General features: G+C 39.9%; 1 protein-coding gene and 1 pseudogene across 3 annotated transcripts in view; one reads left to right on the top strand and one right to left on the bottom strand.

Moving 5' to 3' along the window:
- Positions 1 to 1,255: 1,255 nt before the first annotated feature.
- LOC309859004 (keratin, type I cytoskeletal 18 pseudogene) lies at positions 1,256 to 2,712 on the bottom strand (annotated as a pseudogene). Its single transcript has one exon. The product of its transcript is annotated as a keratin, type I cytoskeletal 18 pseudogene (transcript).
- Positions 2,713 to 8,869: 6,157 nt separating this feature from the next.
- LRRC69 (leucine rich repeat containing 69) overlaps positions 8,870 to 24,624 on the top strand; it is a 112,570-nt gene continuing 96,815 nt past the window's right edge. For both annotated transcript variants that reach the window (XM_082719410.1, XM_082719409.1), the window contains exon 1: positions 8,870 to 9,109. In XM_082719410.1, the coding sequence (XP_082575536.1) occupies positions 8,927 to 9,109 (183 nt within the window). In that variant the 5' untranslated portion in view covers positions 8,870 to 8,926. The remainder of the gene's footprint in view (positions 9,110 to 24,624) is intronic.

Raw genomic sequence — 24,624 nt, 5'->3', positions numbered from 1 at the left:
GCTTTAGTAGGAGAATGATACAAGTAAATATGGAAGTTTAGATAATGAATCTAGGATTTTCGTAAATGCTCTATAAATTTATAGCAAATATGAAAATAATGGTTATTTTGCTGTGTTTTGTATATGTGGGGGTTTTGTTTGTGGGTTTTTTTGGTTTGTTTGTTTGTTTTTGCCTATGTGTCACCTGGAAGGGAGGTGGGTGTGATAGAAAGGCTAATGATTTGTTTTGGAAAAGTGGGATCATCAAGGTGGTTCACAAAGCAGAGCCTGAGATGCTGTAATGAGGGGAAATTTCAGTGCTGCTCATGGTATTCAGCATAGAGGATTTTCTGTAGCTTGCAGGCCATTATGAGTCCCAGGAAGAATCTGAGATAAGGTAAAAATTCTAAAGTATTTGTTTCGCTTCTTATCTGTTATCTCAAAGTTTGACTTTTATATTCTGTTTGGAATTGAACCGTCAAGAATTTTGATCAGAATAGAATTTTCAGGTTTGGCTATGATATTCTTTAATGGATTTTTAACTTTTTAAATATTATTGGTGAATTAATGTCAATTAAGAAAACACTTTTACCAAGCTTCACAAAGAATACCCACAACAGCCTGGGTTTAATACCACCACTCCACTGAAACTGCTTCTAAAAGTGGTACTAGTGATCACTCACCTGTTCTTGCATCTTCCTGGAAATCTCTGTGGCATTTAATGCTGTAGACACTGGCTCCTTGAAATTCTGTCTTGCCGTTCACAATAATGTTCTGCTGATTCCTCCTCCTTAGGCTCTGTTCTGGCCATACCTCTTCCCTTGACTGGCTTTCAGGATGGTACCCTTGACTCTTTCTGCCTTGCTGCACCCGAACTGCTATCCTGGGAAGCTGAATGAGGTCTGGATAGGTTTTTGTTTGAAGTGGTTCACAGAAAATTCAAAAGTGAATTAGTTAGCAGTATTTAAGAACTGGAGGATTCCACTTAAAGGCCATGTTTCTACTTATAGAAATCAGAACTGTCAACACTGGGCCAGCACTCATGGCAGCATTCAGTAAGGACTGAGTCGAGGCTGTGGCCTTTAGCCAGTACATGGACTTGGTTTGCCCACCACCATCCCCAGCTGGTCTGGGAAAGTACAGTTCATGTTTCAGTCAAGGGTGCCTCGTGCTCAAGCCAGAATCTTGCTTGGCATCATACCATCCCCCTTTAGGTTCACCTTTTTGTTCTTTAATTCTATCCATAGACATGTAAATGTTACCTTGTTGTGCTTGGTTTTTTTTTTTTTTTTTTTTTTTTGACCTTCGAACTTTTTATTGGCCTCCTGCTCCCCAAAGTGTACCCTGCTTCTGCTCCCTCAACGCCTCAGAACTTTGGTGTCATTGGTCTCAGACACGACCTTGCCATCCACAATCTTGCGGGTAGTGGTTTTCTGGATGGTTTGCATGGAGCTGCTGCTGTCCAGGGCGTCACTGAGATTGAAGTCCTCCCCATCTTCCAGCAGGCGACGGTAGGTAGCGATCTCAGCCTCCAGCTTGACCTTGACATTCAACAGGGCTTCGTACTCCTGGGCCTGGTGCTGCCCCTCTGCCCGGGTCTGGGACAGTTCAGACTCCAGGTGCAGCAGGACCCCGTTGAGCTGCTCCATCTGCATGGCGTAGCGGGTTTCGACCTCTTTGAGGCTGTTCTCTAAGCTGGCCTTCAGGTTTCTCATCGAATCCAGGTTGATCTCCAAGGACTGGGCGGTACGTCTCAGCTCCGTGAGGGTCATCTCAGCCTCTCCTATCTCTGAGGTCTGTGTGGTAATCACTGTGGTGCTTTCCTCAATCTGCTGGGACCAGTATTTGTCCAGCTCCTCTCGGTTCTTCCGAGCCAGCTCATCATACTGGGCCCGGATGTCTGCCATGATCTTGCTGAGGTCCTGAGACTTGGGGGCATCCAACTCCACGGTCAACCCGGAGTTGGCAATTTGGTTCTGTAGACCCTTTACTTCCTCCTCATGGTTCTTCTTCATAAAGAGCAACTCCTCCTTGAGAGCCTCAATCTCTGTCTCCAGCTGCAGCCTAGTGACATTGGTGTCATCGATGACCTTGCGGAGCCCGTGGATGTCACTCTCCACGGACTGGCGCATGGCCAGTTCCGTCTCATACTTGACTCTGAAGTCATCAGCAGCAAGACGGGCATTGTCAATCTGCAGAACGATGCGGGCATTGTCCACAGAACTTGCAAAAATCTGAGACCTCAGCTCCTCGATGGTCTTGAAGTAATGCCCCCAGTCTCTGACCTGGGGTCCCTTCTTCTCCAGGTGTTCCCGGATTCTCACCTCCAGTCTCTGATTATCTGCCTCCAGGCTTCTCACCCTCTCCAGGTAGGAGGCCAGGCGGTCATTCAGGTCTTGCATGGTCTCCTTCTCGCCCTGCATGCCCCCTATGCCGGCCAGACCCCTGGCCATCCCGGCGGCCAACCCCGTGGCCAGGCCCCCGGACCCCCAACCGCCCCGGAAGCTGGTGGAGCGGGATACGGAGATCCGGGAGCCTGAGCCTCCGGCACCTGCATAGACGCTGGCCGCGCTGCTGACAGGCCGGACCCGGTGGCTGGGCGACTGCATGGAGCCCAGGGACCGATAGTTGGAAGAGAAGCTGGAGTGGGTGGTGAAGCTCATGCTGTTCGGAGAGTAAGATGAGAGGCCAGGACTCGGGCTCGGGCCAGGAACTGTTGTGCTTGGTTTTATCTCACTTTCATTTCTACTTTTAATTTTAATTGGTTACTTCCTTCTGTTTTTTATGTATTTAACTTTTGGTAGAAACTTCCAAAAATTATGTATAAGTGTATTTGTGTGTGGGTGTTTAAGTAATATATGAGAGGTTCATCTAACCTAGTGGGAGTCTTTTGTTGATCTGTAAGCTGATACCATTTGCAAAATAAAATTTTGTGTAAGATGATGAATTTTTCATAAAGCAAATTCATTTGATTTCAAGAAATATACATAAATAATTTTTAACCAGAGAGCTTTAAAATGTCCTTTGATGAAATTATGGTGGTAATAGAGGAAAGTGAATTTTTAGAAATGATTTTATTTAGGGCTGCCCAGGTGGCTCAGTTGGTTAAGCATCAGCCTTCTGCTCAGGTCATGATCCGAGGGTCTGGGGATCAAGCCCCATATCAGGCTCCCTGCTCAGTGGGGAATCTGCTTCTCCTTCTCCCTCTGTTCCTCTTCCCACCCCCACTTAAAAGATATATATATAAAATAAAATGGCTTTACGTAACAAAATATACTTGGCAAAATTAAGAGTTGATAACTGAATTTCTTACAAATTATTTCCTTTGTTAAATTTTGTGAACCACTGGTATATTTCTAACCTCATGTCCAATGTAAGAATTCTTTGTATAGCACTGCTGACAAATCCTCACCTAGTTCTCTATTTGAACTCCTTTAATGAGAGTACATTCAGATATCTAAGTAATAAGTTGAAGTAGTGATGGATAAAGGATAGTGTAGTGCAGGTCACAGCGGAGAGACAGGTCCTTGACACACTAGATATATATTAGCACCTTAGTCAGTCCCAAAATGGTACATGCACATCTGAGATTTAACAAAAGGTGGAGATCTTGATTTAAAATGAACAGATGAATGGATCAAGAAGATGTGGTATATATACACAATGGAATACTATGCAGCCATCAAAAGAAATGAAATCTTGCCATTTGCGACAACATGGATGGAACTAGAGCGTATCATGCTTAACGAAATAAGTCAAGCAGAGAAAGACAACTATCACATGATCTCCCTGATATGAGGAAGTGGTGATGCAACATGGGGGCTCAAGTGGGTAGGAGAAGACTAAATGAAACAAGATGGGATTGGGAGGGAGACAAACCATAAGTGACTCTTAAATCTCACAAAACAAACTGAGGGTTGCTGGGGGGAGGGGGTTTGGGAGAAGGGGCTGGGATTATGGACATTGGGGAGGGTATGTGTTTTGGTGAGTGCTGTGAAGTGTGTAAACCTGGTGATTCACAGACCTGTACCCCTGGGGATAAAAATATATGTTTATTAAAAATAAAAAATTTAAAAAGAAGATATTAAAATGTACAAAATAGAGCTACATTTTATCGAGCGTTTACTATCTATGTGCTAAATGCTTTACATAAGTGGGCTTTAGTCCTTGCAGGCCAGCTTGGTATTCTCATCCCTGTTGTAAAAATGGGAGTGAGAGGGGCGCCCCGGTGGCTCAGTTGGTTAAGCGGCTGCCTTCTGCTCGGGTCATGATTCCAGGGTCCTGGGATCGAGCCCTGCATCAGGCTCTCAGCAGAGAGCCTGCTTCTCTCTCTCTCCCTCTCCTTGCCACTCTGCTTACTTGTGCTCTCTCTCTAGCTGTCAAATAAACAAATAAAATATTTAAAAAAAATGGGAGTGAGACTTGAAGACTTTGAGAGTGAACAACTTGCTAAGCCACAATGTCAGTAAGTGGCAAGGCTGACCTCGGAAGGCAGGCCTTTGAGAATCTGAAATCCTTTATATTTTTTATTATTTTTTTTTAAAGATTTCTTTATTACTTAGGGGGAGAGGGAGAGAGAGTCTTTAGCAGACTCCAAGCTGAGCGTAAAGCCTGACGCTGGGCTCAAATTCACGACCCTGAGATCACAACCTGAGCTGAAACCAAGAGTTGGATGCTTAACAGACTGTGCCAGTCAGGCATCCTGAGAATCTAAAACCCTTTAAATCAAAGCTTCCATTTCCATATTTAAAAAGAAAACAAACCAAGAGAAAGCCAGTGCCCTTTTTTATTGCAGGACAGAAAATTTCTACAGTAGCTTCCTAGTACATGAAGCATCTGCTCATGTTTGAAAACTTTTACCCCACATCTCACACCACATTTAAATCACAAAGTAAGCTTGCCAAAACAACTCAACTGTGTTGGTTCCTGCCATAACCCGTGTTTATGAACGACTGTTTTTAATGCATTTTACACCTCTCAAAATCCTTTGTCACAGGGGCTCCTGTCATAGGAATTAGCCAGTTTCTTTTGTAGTATAGATGTTAATAAATGTTAGTAGATGTGTTGTAGATGTTAAATATATAAATTTATATATAATATATATAATAAATATATATTAATTGTATGTTAATTAATATATATTAATTGTATATATAAATATATAAAATTTAAATAATATAAATTAAATAAAATTTCTGATTGTTTTGAAATCCTTGAGATTCTAGGATGCTATATATTTTAGCATTCCTACAGCACTGTATACTTCTAAAGTAGTTTATAATCATCAGTTAGATATTTCCTACACAATCTCAGTGGAATAGACTGGTATTCTTGTTATTCTACTGATGAGAAGAGAGATAAAACCAGTTTTACTTGCAGTTTACAGAAGTCACTTTCACATTCTAGATTAACATTCAATTTAAAGTTCCTAGTTTTGTGATGAGTTCACAGGATGATGCCTTCTCAAAAAACTGGTGATTTTTTTTTTCAATTTTCCTGCAAATAGATTGATTTCTGGTTGCTGGGAAAGCTGGGGATGGCCGCATTCCATGAGCCCAAGCCAGCAGAGCTCTGAGGCCATTTCAGCTGAGTGTTTATAGGGAGCATGTTTAAGATGTAGGTGAAAACTCCAAAGTCTGAAATAGTAAACCCCATCCCCTTTTTCTTCCCAGTTTTTAATGTCTCCATAAATCGGGTTTGTGTTACAGCCTTATCCTACCAAATATTATCCCCCTCTCATTTCCCCACTTTACACCCTAAATTGTGGCTCACATCTAATCTAATGTACCTACAAGATCAGGTTCTAAAGGCAGTCCTACCCACATTACACCCTATCATTTTCTTCCCCCGTCCCTTTAGTACAAAATTATGAGAATAGTACAAAAATCTCATAATTGCTTCCTGGTCCACAGAGCCACTCCTTATACTCCCCCTTCCTTCATGCTGCCAAAGTGAATTTTCCAGAAATACAAATCTGAGACTGTCTCCTAACCTAAACTTTCCAGTGGCTCACCAGGCCTAGGATTTGAAGTCCAGTCCTTAACAGCATTTAAGGGGGATCCTTTATGATTGGTCCTGTGTACCTGTCCCCCATCATTTCCATTCACTCCTTTCTTTAGACTTATGCACGAGAATTACTTATATTCCCCATGGTCCCATGTATTTCATGCCTGTGAACATTTTTCTCACACTCCTTTTATTTAAATTCATCCCCCACCTCCTTATATTTATTTCATCAACTGCTTCATTCTTTTTAACCTGTTATGATTAGACTCGGCAGTCAACAGCAAGAAATCTTCCTTGAACCAAGGTGCCTCAGTGCTATCATGGTACCTAGCATGTAATGGGCACTTAATGAATATTTGATTATTGTTGCATTTATTTTGCCACATTTATGCATGTCAAATCATTATTTTGTACACCTTAAGCATATATGTCACATGTCAGTTATATCTCAGTGAAACTAGAAAACAATACTTGATGAATGAATCACCAATTTACATTTCTGATTTCCCCCTAGATTCTATGCCCCTTGAAGGTAATGACTTGTTATTCATATTCATATACTAAGCATATTGGACAGTGCATAACAGATAGTTAATGTTTTAAACTTCTGTGTCTTCACATGTCTTTTCTCCTATATTTTCAAGAACATTAATTTGTGCTTTATATAAGGTACTCTTTCACACAACGCCCTAGCATAAAATTCACTTAATTTAATGAACATTTACTGAATTCTATGCCAAATATGGTGATAGAGATTGCAGTTCAAACACATAGCAAGAAATACCTCTTGAACAATATTAAAAAGTATTAAGTCCTAAATTAGAGTTTGTATAAAGTCCCCTTGAAACAAACATGGAAGCAATTCTGCTCAGAGAGAAGGTCACAATTCAAGGAAAATGATAGAGTAAATACTTGAGCAGACTCTTGAAAAGATTAGGAACAGTTAGGAAGTGGCCAGGAATATAGGCCAAAGGAATGGCATAAGCAAAGGACTAAATATATTTGATGCTTCTGATGAATGGCGGTCATCTAGAGACAGAAGGTTTGTGAAAGGGAATGACATCTAATGACACTGGAGCTAGATTGGTACTTTAATTCCAACTCAGTTGGGATTTTAACTTATAAGCAATGAGGGGCCAATGAAAGATTTTTATTATAGCTTTATCATAGAGTAAGATGTATTATAAGATGATTGATGGCCGTGACAATGTATGTAATGGCAGAATGGCAGAGAATATAATGGCGGCAGGCAGTAATACAGTAGAGATGATGAGACCATGTTGTGATAATAGCAGTAGAAAGAGAAGCAGATAAGTGTGAAGGGTGTGGTGTGGTGGATTTGTACTGGATCAATTTAAACTTAGACTATATCTCAGAATCCCCTTTCCTGTATAGTTTCCCAGTCCTAGCCACAAGAGACATGTTGCACATTTGGAAGGCACAAGCCAAGCAGGTGCTTGGAAAGTTAGCATGAAGGCATTGAGTGTCAGTAACGTGTCCTGTTGCTGATCTGCTGGCTCACTTCATTGGTGTGAATTAACAACGGAACCTGCAGCTTCTCCCACTTCTGCCAGATCTTCTCCTTCAGTGTCCTTGAATCCTGGAGCAAGCACAGCACCAGACACATCAACAATAGCCCTATATAGATAGCTTAATCAGCTCCCACAATTATCTAAGGCCGAAGGCTATATGATTTTTGTTGGTCTTCTCTGATAAAGAATTTGAATTTGCTGCTATAACAAAATACACCCATGTAATGGGTTTTGGGACTAGGACTCAGGTTAAATTAGAATTTTTATTTTTATTTTATTATTTATTTATTAAGATTTTATTTGAGAGAGAGAGAGAGAGAAACTGTGTGTGTGAATGGCAGGGTGCAGAGTAGAGAGAGAAGGAGAGAGAATCTCAAGCAGACTCCATGATGGAGCCCAGCTTGCGGCTCAATCCCATGACCCTGAGATCATGACCTGAGCCAAAATCAAGAAATCGGGTACTTAACTAAGTTACCCAGGCACCCCTAGAAGCATTCAATTATTATTTTTGTGAGATACATTATTTCATTAGGATTTGCAAAAATGGTGATTTTCCTAAATCTATTTTTTCCCTCCTCATTTATAAGCTTTTATTTTTTCTTTGAATAGGAACCTTATTAACCCTTAAGTTATACTAAAAGGTACTTATACTGGAAAAGCAGAATAAATGCTTCATTTTTTTTCCTTAATCAATTTGCAGACTTATGAGTAAGTTTCTCAGCAATCCCTTTGTAATCAATGAGTTTCTTTTATTTTTAAAATACCATTATGAACTCCTAGATTTTTTTTTTAAGATTTTTTTAATTTATTTAGTCAGAGAGAGAGAGCGAGAGCGAGCACAGGCAGACAGAGTGGCAGGCAGAGTCAGAGGGAGAAGCAGGCTCCCCGTGGAGCAAGGAGCCCCGATGTGGGACCCGATCCCAGGACAACGCCGGGATCATGACCTGAGCCGAAGGCAGCTGCCCAACCAACTGAGCCACCCAGGCGTCCCTGAACTCCTAGATTTTAATGTGTTTTCATATGTTTCATTCTAGATTATTGTTTCTGATCCTCAAATTTCCCATCTTAGATCAGTGGGAACCTCAACCTCTAGAAGTTGGTTTTTGTGTCCTTTTGATGTGTGATCTCACTAGTCTGATAACGTCCATGTCTCTGGCATTAGAATCTGGCATAAGATATCCTAGGCTCATCGTGTATATTTCCTGCCCCAAATCTGGAATCAGTTATTTCTTCTTCCTATCTTTTTCACAGGTAACACTCTGATGCCTCCTATCTTCAACATGGTAGATCTCAGAATGTTTTTGTTTCCATGACACACCAGTTCTGTAATTAGAGGTTCTAAAGAGGCACAATAAGGAACGTAATCCCTAGTGATTACCTTCTCTCTCTTATATTTCTCTTCTAAGCCCATGAGTGAAAGGTTGTTATTAAGAGCACTGAAGGGTGGTGAAAACACTAAGATCATTACCTTGAATGGGAAGAAGATAACAAAGATGCCCTCAGCATTAGGAAAACTGCCTGGCCTGAAGACTCTAGATCTTCAGAATAACCAAATCCCCAAGGTGTGCCCGGAAATAAGCACCTTGACCCAGGTAAGGAATAGCATAGCATTTTGGATTGAGGTTGGAAAATAGAAAGAGAGAAGAGAGGTGAGAGAAAAATAAGGCTTTGATCTCTGGAGACTTAGCTCCCAGGAGACTTACTGTGGAGTGTTGTTGGAGAGGCATCAAAAAGCTCTCTCCCGGGGCGCCTGGGTGGCTCAGTGGGTTAAGCCGCTGCCTTCAGCTCAGGTCATGATCTCAGAGTCCTGGGATCAAGTCCCGCATCGGGCTCTCTGCTCAGCGGAGAGCCTGCTTCCCTCTCTCTCTCTGCCTGCCTCTCCATCTATTTGTGATTTCTCTCTGTCAAATAAATAAATAAAATCTTTAAAAAAAAAAAAAAGCTCTCTCCCTTTGGGGATTACATATGGTAGGGGAGAAGATGTTCTAACATATTCATGTGCACATCTGGAATCAGAGGATTAGGTCCCTGCCACACTCATCTTTCTGGAGGCTGTCATCTGGAAAAGGCTTGAGAGCCTGGAGCTACTTGTCTACCTTGGGGGCTCCATCTGGAAGTGGAATTGAGGACCTAGGAGATGCTGTTCACCATGGAGACTATCCTGAAGCTTTGCATATGGAATGAAGAGTCTTTTTGGATGTAGTAAGGGGGTTTCCTTTCAATTTCCTAGAGCTGACTTAACTTTTAAATGGGAGCATTGGCAGTGAATAGCAAGGAGGAAACAGTTTATTTCTTCTGAAGCAGTCTTTAAAAGAAGGTTAGTATTTTTAAAAAAGAATACCCTTCTTAAAAAGCAACAGTTGACATGAATGAATCCCAGATGCTTGTGTTAAACATTTCTGCCCAACAATGTGAAACCTCAGCTGCTAAAAATCTTGAGGTTAGGAGAAGGAAAGGGATATTAATTTTGCTGTTTTCTTTGTATTCACTTCTAAACTGTCACCAAGCACTGAGAGAACCCATGAACAGTAAACCCATTGCAGTTCATTGAGTTCAGAGTTACAAAAAACAAACAAACAAAAAAACAACTTACCTTCACCTGTTTCATTTCTTTTTAGAGTCACAAAATTATTTGAACTTGTAATCTGTGGTCAAGTCTTTAAAAAAAAAAAATAGGACAATATTCACAAACTCCTCCCTTTGATGGTAGCTTCCAAAAGTGCATATATGGTCACAGGACAAAGATTTGGACTTTTCTAACAGGACAGAGGAATTCCTATGCAAAAGGATTTAGGATTTGACTGAGCCATGAGCTGATTTTCTTCCCTTATTTGACTTTTTTTCCCATTAAAGTAACACAGTGCATTGTTTTAAGAAAATAAAATACTACCAAAGGCTTATAATAAAAAGCTACTATCTTCTGTCTCACTTTCCATCACCCCCAAACCTGATCTCCATATGTACACATTTTTCACTCGTCTCTTTTTCCTTGATTTTTCCATTTTAGATATCATTTATCTTCATTCTTCCAAGTACTATTATGAGATTTAGTTTCTCCATAGTTATCTTTTATTTTTTTAAAGATTTTTATTTATTTATTTGAAAGAGGGAGAGAAAGAGAGAGAGAATAAGAAAGAGAGAGAGAGCATGAGAAGAGAGAGGGTCAGAGGAAGACGCAGACTCCCTGCCAAGCAGGGTGCCTGATGCGGGACTTGAAGTGGGACTCGATCCCGGAACTCCAGGATCATGACTTGAGACAAAGACAGTTGCTTAACCAACTGAGCCACCCAGGTGCCCCCCACAGTTATCTTTTAAACTTAATATTACTACACCTTCATTTCTTCTCTTCACAACTGCAGTCTGTTTTTAGTCCCCACTTTGTAAGATGACCATATCAGCATCTCTAATCCACCTTGAGCTCTCCTTCCCTCCTCACCAAAAATTTCAAACATTTTACTTTTATAAGATGTATACCACTTACACTGTACTGAGTTATAAATGTGGTTAAATATTTCGTCTCTTGGGGAACTCTAAGATGTGTATCATTAACATCATTCATGCAGAGTCAATTAATGTGTTATGATTATATTTTCTCCCTCATATCACATTCTGTTCCCTTGGAGTTGCCAGTTGCCTTTTAGTCTCGTGTCTTTTGCCTTTGTCATGGCCTTGTTTTATTTCAAACTTGATTATATTACATATTCTAGCAAATGTGCTTTTGCTTTGAGTGACTTCCCCCCAGGACCCTCCATTCTACTGCCCCGTCTAAGCTGATTACTACATAGGTTTGCTGGATACTGTCAGACTAGGGAGGCTCTCCTGAATTGGACCCATTGTTTCCTCTGGCCCATGTTTTCCTCATTCTTGGTTTCCTTTCTTATTTTGTAAGAGTAAGTCTCCAGAGACTATCATCATCTGGGTATGTGGTAGTTCAATTTTTTTTAAAACTCTTGCATGTGTAAAAATGTGTATTCTTCCTTCATGTTTGGTCAATAGCTGTTTAGTAAAAAAAAAAAATTACAGACTGTAAAATATATTTCCTCAGGGAAAAAAGCCCGACTCTATCATTACTTTGTCGTCTTCTTGTGGCTTCCCCTGTACTTTCCTCCTTATCTTTCTATTTATGAGAGCCTATACGTTTTGACTTCTGTATCCTCACAATTTCCTTAAACAGGGAGCTGGAAAAGCTCAGCCCTTACTTTTAAAGAAGAATTCATCTGCTTTAGAAAACTGGTTTCTTGTGGTCTAAATTTAAAGTGCCTTACAAGTCAGAGTCAAGCTAATGTCATTATTGTTTAGCTGTTCATGAACTAGCAATTTTTCTTATACAGAGTCTCCCCGGTGTGGAATTTTGAAAAAAAGTCCATCTCCTCCTTTATAACGGGAGTTGTAGATGCAGCTCAAATAAAACGTGCTAGAAGCCTTCAAAAAGATACAGATTGTTGATATGGCTCAGAAATACCGCACAGTCAACCTCAAAGATTCTAACAAAAAGGACAGATGATAGTTTCAGAGAGAGTTAAGAGGGGCTGCTCGCCCTGGAGGAACATTTGGGTAACCTGCGTATCTTAACTGGTTCAGCCACATACCAGCTAAATAAAAGGGGCTTGGTCACCCTGGGTCTCAACTTCTGCCTCCATTTACTCCAACCACACATAAGAACTGAGCATCATCTGTGTCCAGGCTCTAGGAACTGGTGACTCAGCAATGGATGAAAATCCCTGCCTTCTTGGAGCTTCCCCTCCAGTCAGTAGAGCTGTAAGGAACCAACAAGCAAAATGAACAGGATGTGAGGCGGTGATCAGTTCTAAGGAGAAGACGACAGTAGAGAAAGCAGGCAGGACATGTTGTGGCATTTGAGCTGAAATGTCAAGGAATGATCTAAATCACAAAGTATCTTTGTGATCTTTATAACCCGGTGATATGTATATCACAGTTCCAAGATCATTCTTATTCTAACCACTTTCCATAAAACCCTTGAGTGTATTTTTCAGAAGTTAGTTTGATCTCTTTCCTGTACTGGTTCGAATCCTACCTTTTAGAGAAATTATTTAAAGTATCCCCCTACCACATTTTTGGGAAGTCTATACTGTGCTTGCCTTTTGGACTATCCTTTTTTAAAAATCATTCTTGAAAGTCTAGTTTGCCCCAATATTCTGATTTTGGTCATATTTTCTACAAAATATAAAAATGGTCTTGATATTTTTTAAGTTCCTAAAACAAAAATAGTACTCTTAAATTTCAGTACTCACAAAATCATATCAAATAGAATAGCAGAATCAATCATTTCTTGAGGGCCAGGCACAATGCAAGGAATTCTGTTCATTCTTAAGGAAGTTACCACCTTCCTATTCTTTTTTTTTTTTTAATAAAGATTTTATTTATTTATCAGAGGGAGAGAGGGGGAGAGAGCAAGCACAGGCAGACAGAATGGCAGGCAGAGGCAGAGGGAGAAGCAGGTTCCCTGCTGAGCAAGGAGCCCGATGTGGGACTCGATCCCAGGACGCTGGGATCATGACCTGAGCCGAAGGCAGCTGCTTAACCAACTGAGCCACCCAGGCGTCCCCACCTTCCTATTCTTAATAAAATATATGTATGGTTCAATAAGAGGTTAAGTCACTTGTCAAGGTCACTCACCCAGTGAATACATCTATAAAATGAGGTCCCTTTCAAGGTTGCTTTCAGCCCTGTTTCATTAGTTATATACTTAGTGTGAAATTTATCAGGCAGTGGTATTTCATCTTGTAGTTCCTAAAAACAAAAACTGGGTTAAAGAAAGCAGGTTTAAATGCTATGTGGGCTGTCCTCACTTACCATTTGTTTACATATGCATTCTTTTTTTTTTAAGATTTTATTTATTATTTATTTGACAGAAAGAGATCACAAATAGGCAGAGAGGAAGGCAGAGAGAGAGAGAGAGAGAGGGAAGCAGGCTTCCTGTCGAAGGAGCAGAGAGCCCAATGCAGGGCTTGGCTTTAACCCACTGAGCTACCCAGGCGCCCCTACATATGCATTCTTTTAACAAACATTTACCATTCATCTTCCTGTGTCTGTGCTGGTCCCAAGCATACAAATGTGAAAAACACGTGGACCCTATCTTCTTGTTTGAGGACTAAGTTAAATGTTAACATGAATAAAGCTCGATGCCTGGCACAGAGGAAATTTTCAAAGTTATAGTTGCTATTGTGATTAGTGTTTCCACTGTAGAGTCACTGGCAACAAGCAGAAAATGGGAGGAGATCAGATACAGACCCTACCTGTTTCTTTGCTTATTTGGCTAGTGAAATTTGGGGAAATTTTAATCACTTCTAATGACATGAAGAAAATGAGTTAATGCCCTGTAATTTATAGTGAATGCATTTGTTCTACGACTGATGAAGGGCTGGAATGTCAACAATTTTCTTTCTTTCTTTCTTTCTTTCTTTTTTTTAAAGATTTTTGATTATTTATTTGACAGAAACAGAGAGATCACAAGTAGGCAGAGAGGCAGGCAGAGAGAGGGGAGGAAGCAGGCTCCCCACTAAGCAGAGAGCCCGATGCGGGGCTCAATCCCAGGACCCTGGGATCATGACCTGAGCTGAAGGCAGAGGCTTTAACCCATTGAGCCACCCAGGCGCCCCTGTCAACAGTTTTCAAAGAAGCACTTTGTAACTCTTGAGGGTGGAGACCTGGTCTTGTCCCTAAGTGCCTGGCACCTAGTAAGCCACGTAAGGTAGACTCGAGTGGAATGGGATAGAAGCCATTTTCAGAGTTCAGCTTAACCAAACACAGTATTATCATAATTATGGCATCACCTAGGAACAAAGTTCTTTCATAGGCAAATCGCCCATAGTTTTAAAATCCCCAGTGAAAAAAATAACCAACATCTCCTATTGTGTGTGGCATTGTGGACACACATCACAAGGTCCAATGGTAGTACAGCAATGTTCTCCTTATGAGGCTCACACGTGTTGTTGCCCAGAAATAAGATACGGTCTACCAGAGCTTTTTATTTGACCATAAACAATTGACAGTAAATAAGGCCAGCCCTAAGCAGAGTTGGGTAGTTTTTAAAATTGTTATTGTGTTTCTAGTCTCTCCTTTTTAAAATTTTACTGTCCTTCTCAATGACCCTGAACATAATCAACTTCCTTTCGTCTGCCCTCCCTCCCTCCCTTGTTGGCTTGCTTCCTTCCTTTCCTTGCATCTGTCCTTTCTGCCAGTGGTCAGCAAGTAGTTGTGTGTGCCTGCAGTGGATGAGCTCTCAGCTAGATTTTGGCAATGTTAAAAAGAATAAAGGTATCCATGTGTCCTTATTCTCAGGTTTGGTGGGGAAAGGTAATCAAATGTACAGATAGATGTAAAATTATAATTGTGAAAATTGCCACAAAGGAGAATTATACTGTGCAAAGAGCATCTCTAGTCAGGTAAGAAAGGTGGTCCCGAGAAGTGCAAGGGAGTGATGATCTGGAGGATGAGTTATGCAGAGACACACAAGAGGGACAGCGCATGCAAACCCTTCGCTCACTCCCTCCTTGGGTGTTCTGGGTCTCACTCTAGAAGCCTCGAGGAACAGCAGGAACTGATGTCATCTGTACTGTTTGTGAGCTGTACTATCCTTTCTTCTGTCCTTACCACTGGAAATCTCTTCTTCCTCTACCACCTAATGCCTCTGTTTCCTAAGCCTGGCTTTTCTATCAAACAGAGATTTATTATCGTGCTTTACTGTATCCTCTTCAGGTACAGAGGCACCAAGGGAATTCCTTCTCTCCAAGCTCCTTTAGTCTTCCTTTGCCTCTGTCTCTCTGCTCAAGCCTGTGTTAAGCTTCTTGCACCCTTTCTAGAACTGAGCTTTCTCCACTAGCTGCAGTCAGGTGTCTGAAAGAGGCTCAATCCTGTTCTCTCACTTGCCTGCTGGGTAACGGGAGACAGCTCACATGATCTCTCTATGCCCTGGTTGCCTCATCTCTAAAACATGCTTTGTTATTCTTAACCTGAGGTTGCTGTCAGCATTACTTTATATAGAATGCCTTAACAACCTGGTTACTTGGAAAATTGTAGCCCCTACCACCAAACATCCGAATGCTTCATTTTTCCAAACAGTTTGGGTTTTACCTTTTGACTGAATGTCAGTTTTGTGCTGTAATTCCTCTTCTCTAACAATTTGAAACTCTTGTTTCTTCTGTATTCTTAATAAGTTTATGACAGGATGCTAACAGGGAACGCTTTGTTCATGGTTTTACTGTGACTCTCTATCAGAGAGTCCTTATACTGAGTGAGTAGGACTTGCCAATTCCATGACACTGGGTTTCACATTGGGATCTAAAGGGGATAGTGCTTAAAGGTCGCAGGGATCTTTAGAGATTAGCTGCCATGCTGGACTTTAGAAACTTTGCCTCTCTTTTCAATGAAATTACAATTGTTTTGAGAAATCTGACTTTATATATTCAGAAGTTATGCAAAATTAAGTAACAGTTTTGAAATTTTCAAAATTATTCAGATCAAGTCAGGAATAGCAGGACTTAGAAGTAAGTATTTGGCAATGGTATTAAACTTTTTTTTTTAAGACTTTATTTATTTATTTGATAGATATAGATCACAAGTAGGCAAAGAGGCAGGCGGGGGGTAAGGGTGGGAAGCAGTCTCCCTGCTGAGCAGAGGGCCCTATATGGGGCTCTATCGCAGGACCCTAGGATCATGACCTGAGCTGAAGGCAGAGGCTTTAACCCACTGAGCCACCCAGGTGCCCCTTATACTGTGGTTTTAAAGATGCCACAGAGTCCTTAAAATTTTCTTAAAAAGACATTTATAAGAATTAGCAGAGTGAGCCATAATCTGCCCTCCCCGATATACCTTAGTCATACACATGCTAATTAAAAAATGTAGAAATCCTGTTAGTCTTCTCTCATTAATTTGATTCAACTATTTTTATTAAATAGGTTACAGAACCTGACATTATATTAGGTATTATTTAGGCTTAGTGAATAGGAATATTCACTGTCCTTAAAGAATTTTAGGTTTAGGGGCGCCTGGGTGGCTCAGTGGGTTAAAGCCTCTGCCTTCGGCTCAGGTCATGATCCCAGGGTCCTGGGAACGAGCCCCGCATCGGGCTGTCCACTCCGCGGAGAGCCTGCTTCCTCCTCTCTCTCTTTCTGCCTGCCTCTCTGCCTACTTGTGATCTCTGTCTGTCAAATAAATAAATAAAATCTTAAAAAAAAGAATTTTAGGTTTAATAGTCACATACTAGCTAAAATATATACATATATATATATATATATATATAATAACACACACACACACACATATATAATAGGCAAATGGTCTAACAGTTTATTACAAAATGGTGTCAGCAAGCATGATTTAGTTAAAAAAGATATCCAGATAAAGTGGACATTTGAACCCTTTTTAAAATAGATGTATTTATTCATTTTTAGAGGAGGGGAGGAGCAGCGGAAGACGGAGAGAAAGTCTTGAGCAGACTGTTCTGAGCATGAGCGACCCAGGGCTTAGTCTCAGGACCCTGAGATCTCCACCCTGAGATCATGACCAAGCAGAAACCAAGAGTAGGAAGCTTAACTGACTGTGCCACCCAGACACCCCTAAACTTATTATTTTTTTTACACTTTTAAAAATGTTTTTATCCAAGCTAGTCATAGATATCATTTTAAAAATCAAATAAGCAATTGAAGGACACAATAAATAACACAGAATTTTCCACTGGCAATTAATAGCTATAAGCACAGTGTAACAAAATGTTAGGAGAAGTTGCCTGATGCAAGTTCTAGGCATACATCTGATAGGCAGGCTCTACACTGAATTGAGTATAGAGGTTAGTGAGAATGAGCAGATGCTTAGAATAAGGAAAGCATGCGGTCCCTTAGAAGGAAGTAAATCAAGCTGAGAAGATTGGAGCTGACTGTGCTCAATGGATACTTGATTTAAAAAAAAAAAAAGATGTGGAGTCATAATGAGTATTTCACAGTGTGAACCATTAGCTTGCAGAAATGATCTAAGCAGGCAGCATTCAACTAATGTTTACTGAGCAACTATTACGTTCCAGATACTTTATTTGAATGCTAGATGAATCACATAGACCCAACTCAATAGTAGAGGTAAGATATATACTACAATCAATCACTACAATACAAAGCAGAAGATAATAATTTGTCAAAGTATCCAAAATCTATAAAGAACTTATCAAACTCAACACCCAAAGAACAGATAATTCAAGCAAGAAATGGGCAGAAGACATGAACAGACATTTCGGCAAAGAAGACATCCAGATGCCCAACAGACACATGAAAAAGTGCTCAACATCATTTGGTATCAGGGAAATACAAATCAAAACTACAATGAGATATCACCTCACACCAGTCAGAATGGCTAAAATTAACAGGTCAGGAAATGACAAATGTTGGCGAGGATGCAGAGAAAGGGGAACCCTCCTACACTGATGGTAGGAATGCAAGCTGGTGCAGTCACTCTGGAAAACAGCATGGAGGTTCCCCAAAAAGTTGAAAATAGAGCTACCCTATGATTCAGCAATTGCACTACTGGGTATTTACTCTAAAGATACAAATGTAGTGATCCAAAGGGGCATGTGCACCCAAATGTTTATAGCAGCAATGTCCACAATAGCCAAACTATGGAAAGAACCTAGATGTCCATCAACAGATGAATGGATAAAGAAGCTGTGGTATGTATATGCAATGGAATACTATGCAGCTATAAAAGAAATGAAATCTTGCCATTTGCAATGATGTGGATGGAACTAGAGGGCGTTCTGCTGAGTGAAATAAGTCAGAGAAAGACAATTATCATATGATCTCCCTGATATGAGGAATTTGAGAGGCAGAGCGGGAGGTCATGGGGGTTAGAGAGGGAAAAAATGAAACAAGATGGGATTGGGAGGGAGACAAACCATAAGTGTTAATGAAAATAATAATTAAATGAAATGAAAAAAAAAAGTACACAGGGCCATGCATCTACAAATGGAAGGTGGCTTCCTGGAGAAAGGGTATATGCCAAGGGTGAGCAGTAAATACAGAAACCTATTACAGTAAGTGGAGAACGAAGGTACAGTGATAGTTTAATGGAAACAAAATCCTGGAACACATTACCAACAGTAACAATGAAAAAACTTTTTTGGCAAAATTAACAATTTAACAGAAACCTATTATTTACAGGTACAAACTAGGAACTAGTAGATAAGTAAGCCCTGCACAGAATAGTGATTATAGTCAATAACTGTGTTAAAAACTACAAAGTTGCTAAGAGACTAGATCTTAATTGTTCCTAGCCCCCAAAAAGAGATGATAATTATGTGACATGATAGAGTGCCAGATAAATTATGGTGGTAATCATACTGCAGTTTATGTATGTATCAAATCAACATGTTGTACACTTAAACTAATGTATGTCAATTATATTTCAATTTTTTAGAAGTGGCTTTGAACTCAGAAATCTTTGAAAAAATGAGTTAGACATCATTAAGAAAACAGTTTTAAGGCACCTGGGTGGCTCAGTGGGTTGGGCCACTGCCTTCAGCTCAGGTCATGGTCTCAGGGTCCTAGGATGGAGTCCTGCATTGGGCTCTCTGCTTAGCAGGAGACTGCCTCCCTCTCTCTCTCTCTGCTTGCCCCTCTGCCTGCTTGTGTTCTCTGTCTGTAAAATAAATAAATAAAATCTTAAAAAAAAAAGAAAGAAAACAGTTTTAACCACGAGACTCTTAACGATAGAGAACAAGCTAAGGGTTGATGGAGGGCGGTGGCTGGGAGATGGGCTAGGGTGATGGGCATTAAGGAGAGCACTTGTTATGATGAGCACTGGGTGTTGTATGTAAGTGATGAGTCACTAAATTCTATTCCTAAAACCAATATTACACTATATGTTAACTAACTAGAATTTAAATAAAAATTTGAAGAAATTTTAAAAAGAAGAAAACAGGTGGAAAATTTGAAAACCAAATGGAAGTGTCAACATATATATATATATATAGGAAGCACCTAATGAACTTTTAGCACCATGCATGTCCAACATTTCATACTATGTCTTCTTCTGGATCTAAAAGATTATAGTTAGCATTTTGTAATATCTGCTATTTTCCAGGTACTTTATTGTATTGTCTCTAATCCTTAAGACAGCCCTGAAAAGTAGATACTAGTATTTCCATATTTTTAAAGTAATATCTACCCCCAACTTGGGGCTTGAACTCACAACCCTAAGATCAAGAGTTGCATGCTCTACTGACAGAGCCAGCCAGGCACAATATCCCCATTAAAAAAGAAAAGAAAGAAAGAAAGAAAGAAAGAAAGAAAGAAAGAAAGAAAGAAAGAAAGAAAGAAAGAAAGAGAAAAGAAAGAAAGAGGTAAAGAAAGAAAACCTGACACTTAGGAATTGGTCTTGCCTGAATTCACAGAGCTAGTACATTGCAAAGCAGATGGTCTCCAAATCCTGTGCTTTGCCTACTGTGCAATACTGACTAAAGAGTGTGAACACCAACAGAATATTTAAAATGAGAATTCTATGTACTACATACAATTGCATTGTGTGTGTGAATCAATGTATATATGTGCATGCACATGCATATACATGATCATTCTGAACAACAGTAAGTTTGTTTTAAAAATAGGTAGCACATTATTATAGACAGTGCAGTGTAGAAGTTAAGAATACAGGCCATAGAGTGAAGCTGTTTTATTTCACCATAATTCATAGTCTGGATATGTGATCCCTTTTCTGTAAAATCAGGGGTATTGGGAGGTCTGCACATACAAGGAATGTAAAAGGCTTCCTGGCACAGTGTTTGGCACAAATAAAATTCTATTTAAGTGTTAGTCATTAGTATTATCATTAATAAGTTAATCAGTACTTTTTCTTCTCAAATTTCTTGGCCTCTTCTCTCCTATTTATATAAGATTGTTACACATTAAACCTGGATTCCATAATCCATAGGCATCAGTGACACTAAGATGCTTACCTCAGATCCAAGATGTAAGAGGAAACATCCATCTATTTCAAGGTGGGCCACAGACAGGCTGTAACTTAGAGGTATGGATGGGTCTATCAAATAAATCAAATCAAATTTAGGAAAAGTTGGGACAGATAGACACTGTTTGGGATACATATACCAAGATGCAGAAAAGGTTGTAGGGATATCAACAATGTTTAGGACATTACTGGGTAGAGCAATTCCTTGTAGACTGGTTATTTAGGCATTTGTTTATATATAATGCAGTAGGACTGGATAAAGGGAATTTAAATACCCTTTATGCACAACCCACTCTTTACATCCTATGGCTATATAATGCTATAGGCAGGCAGTAGTGATTACCAGTTTTAGGGTGATTGCAATGAGATACAGCTGAAAAGATGCATCTCTAAGGAATTTTGAGACTAGGAATGGTGACAAATTGAATTTGGGTGTAGAGAGAGGAGGAAGTTCTAGGTGATTCCAAAGTTCAGTCACAAGAGGCAATAGGCTTACAAGAATGGTAGGTGCATTAACCAAAGTAGGGTTGGGAAAAACAGATCTAGTGTGCCCACTGACATTGTTCAGTTTTAGACTTTGAATTTAGAGTGATAATATCACATTCACTAAAGAGGTCTTTTGAGCCAAAACCAACGAGATGCAATTTTTGCAGGGATAACTGTAAATTCCTACATTTAGAAAAGAATTCAATTGCGCAAGTCCAGGATGTGGGTTATCTCCTTCACAGTTATCTCTTTGGAAGTGGGTTTTTGATGGCCACACACAAAATCAATTATGCAACAATAATGTGGCCTGCTGCTGAAAGAGTGCATGCCATGTTGGGTTACATTAGTAGAAGTGCAGTCATCTGCCTGAGGGAGATTCTGTGGTCTCACCAGCATCTATGCTATGAGATCACATTTCCTGTCTTACCCTAGGCGCCATGTTTCCAGAGAGGGGTGCTTATAAAAATGAGAGAGTGACCAGGACAGTGAGAGGTCTGGAAATTATGTCCTGAGGGAAATGGTTAAGGAAGAATGAAGCAAATTCAGAGGGAATATGATAGCAATCTTCAAATATTTGAAAGATTATTATGTGGCAGAGAGCAGGGGGAATAAAGCTGTTTTCTTTTTTTTTTTAAGATTGCCATGGGAAAAATTAGATAGAAGTTGCAGAGAGCCTGACAAACAAAGAAAAAGGAAAAATAAATAAGTAAATAACACTTCCTAAGAAATAAAAGAACTACCCTTTACTGACTGTGTACATGAGGGTTATCCATTTGCATTTTATATGCTGCACTAGGTGACATATAAAAGTTCTTCCTGATTTTAAGATGTTATAATTCCCTGGTCAGGGGACCAATTGAGAAACCTTTTTTGTAGAGATGGCATCTTTCGATCCATGGCAATATGCTAGTTTCCAAAGCCGGAAGAGTTATATTCTGAATATACCAACAGAAATTTCATTATAGATAAATACTGAAGTAACAGAAGTTTCAAACTTATCCAGTAGCTGTCTCTTATATGACTAAAGGCCCCCCTTAGGAACTATCCTTAATCCTAGAGTGTTACTAGTGAAGCCCTGAATGTGTTCTTTCTGGATGCCTGGTATTTCTGAAACCCTTTGTGAATTGAATACCATTTGGAACAACCTTGTCCAGGCATCTCAAATAGTTCACCTCAAACAACTTGTCAAGGCATCCCAATTAGTTCACCTCAAACATCATATTCTCAGAGAGATCTTCTCTAATGACCCAAGCTGGCCTTGAGTTAGTTCCTTCCACCATCCCACCCTCCCTTCCTTTTTAGATTTATTTATTGAAGAGAGAGAGCAAGCCCGAGTGTGGGGGTAGGGCAGAAGGAGAGAGAAATTCAATCAGATTCCATGCTAAGTGTAGAAACTGACATAGAGCTCAATCACAGGACCCCAAGATCAGATCTGAGCTGAAACCAAGAGTTAGATGCTTAACCAACTGTGCCACCCAAGTGCCCCAACATAAAGTTACTTTCCAACTCATTAATCTGTTTTCTCTCCTTTATATGAAGCATTAACACTAACAGAAATTACTTTGTTATCTGTCTCATCTCCCAACATGTAAGCATTATAAGAGAGGGATAGTAGGTGTCCTTGTCACTCTAGTATTCAGAATACCATGAACATTATATACATATAATAAATGTGAATGAATTAGTACAATATTTAGGTTGGATTTTGAGGTATGTTTCAAAGGAAATTTAGTCCTTGTAATGTCTCTGGAACTTCTGTATAATTTATGTCATGGATATAGTGATGGAGTATAACCACACAGTCTTTAGGATACCTTTATGAATTTAAAGGTCATAAATCAATCTTCTTTTAATTACCTTACTCTATGAAGAATAATTCTGCTTCCATTCACTTCATCTTAGTGTTAACTTTAGAATCCTTTAAAATCTTGAGATTTTCAGTTGAGTCCTCTTCATCTTCTATGTGTCATAGCCTTGGTGTTGAGCTCAGAATTTCAGATGGTTACCATTTCTAGCCAAAGGGCCATCCATTTAATGTGTCATCCAAAGCGGGTGCCTTTTTATGGGTCATCTATCCATTTTATAGCACTTTCCTTGGAGCTGTTCAATCAGAAAACCAGCTGTGGTTGTCAGCCACCCTACCACATTTGGCCAGATTGCTCTTCAAAATTACATTTCTTCAAACCTTGTACAGCTTTTCCTCCAAGCAGGTGGTTTTATTTCATATTCAATTGGGAAAGAAAAAGCCAGATATTATCCCTCATCTTTCTATCACCAAATCCATCCATGGCTCTGATCTGCATGTACATAAGAGTCCCTACTCTTATGCAGAGCCAGCACCCACTTATACTTTGGATCATATCCTTTCTCATTTTCTAAAGGATTTTGATTCTGAAATGATCCCTCTCCCTATATCATTTGTTTCTCATTCTCTGCAGAATTATTTCCAACAGCATGTAAATAAGTTGTACTGTCTTATTTTTAAAGAAAAAAACCCCTCCAGCTGTCTGCTAATTTTCTAAGATTCCTTTATAGCAAAAGTTTATAAAAGAATTGTCTATTACCCATTATCTTCACTTTTTCACATTTTCTCCACAGCCTACTCAATCAGAGTTTCTTCCCCAACACTTCACCCCCATTGCCAAGGTTGCTAATGATTTTCATGTTGCTAAATCCAGCGGTTATATCCATGCTTTTATTTTACTTAACCTTCCCCTGGGATATGGCCTGCATCTTCTTTTTAAAAAATATCTTTCTTTTCCTTTTCTTTTCCCTTGGCTTCTGTGATACTGTGTATCTTGGAGAACCCAAGTCATAGATTTTTGTAATTTATTGAGGCTGTGCTCTCAGGAGATACCTATAAAAATATGAGGAAGCAGAAGAGAGCAGGGAAAGAATCAAGGTTAAGATCTGATTTCAGGAGAAATTAGCCTTATCCCATCAGAGTTCTGGAACATGCCCTGCACCACAGAGGCAAGGGGGTTGGCTATTATATCCCTGCATTCATTATAGGATATACTCCACCCTGAGAGTGGAGAGGGTGGAGTAGAGGCATAATCTTCCATGCACCTCCAGGTTAAAGCCTCTCCTAGTAGCCAAGGGAAATACTTCAGAGAAGGATGCAGTAGAAAGTCCTCAGCAGGAAAATTCTGGTTCTTGAGAATTGAGCACAGTCTCAATAAAGGAGATCTGCTACACCAGATGCTGCAGGTGTCCCACCTTCCCTGTCTACCTCACTGACCATTCCTTTCCCTCTGCTAGGCTCAATCCTCTCCCACACTCTCACTCCCGGTGATCTCTTACAATTTCGTAAGAGACCTCTTACTTGGTGAAGGCTCAAATTTAACCCTCTGATCCTGACCATGTTAGAGAGTTCAGACTTAGATTTACAACTGCCTACTTGATATTTCCACCTCAAGGTCTAAAAGGATCTTAATTTTAATAGTGATAAAGCAGAATTCTTGATTCCTTGTCTTTCCCCATCCTGCCCTTGTCCTAGTTGTCCTCATCTCAGGCATTCAAGCTCCAAAGTTGATTCTATCCATGGCTCTTCTCTTTCTCTTACATTTCACAAGCTTCTGGCCCTACTTCCAGAGCATATCTCACACTCATCCACTTCTTTCCATCTCCATCACCACCGCTCTAGCCCAAA

The sequence above is a fragment of the Mustela nivalis genome (assembly GCF_964662115.1).
Source record: "Mustela nivalis genome assembly, chromosome: 2".
NCBI classification, from domain to species: domain Eukaryota; kingdom Metazoa; phylum Chordata; class Mammalia; order Carnivora; family Mustelidae; genus Mustela; species Mustela nivalis.
Note: the sequence above shows the minus strand (reverse complement) of the source record. Positions and strands in the feature narration are given on the sequence as shown.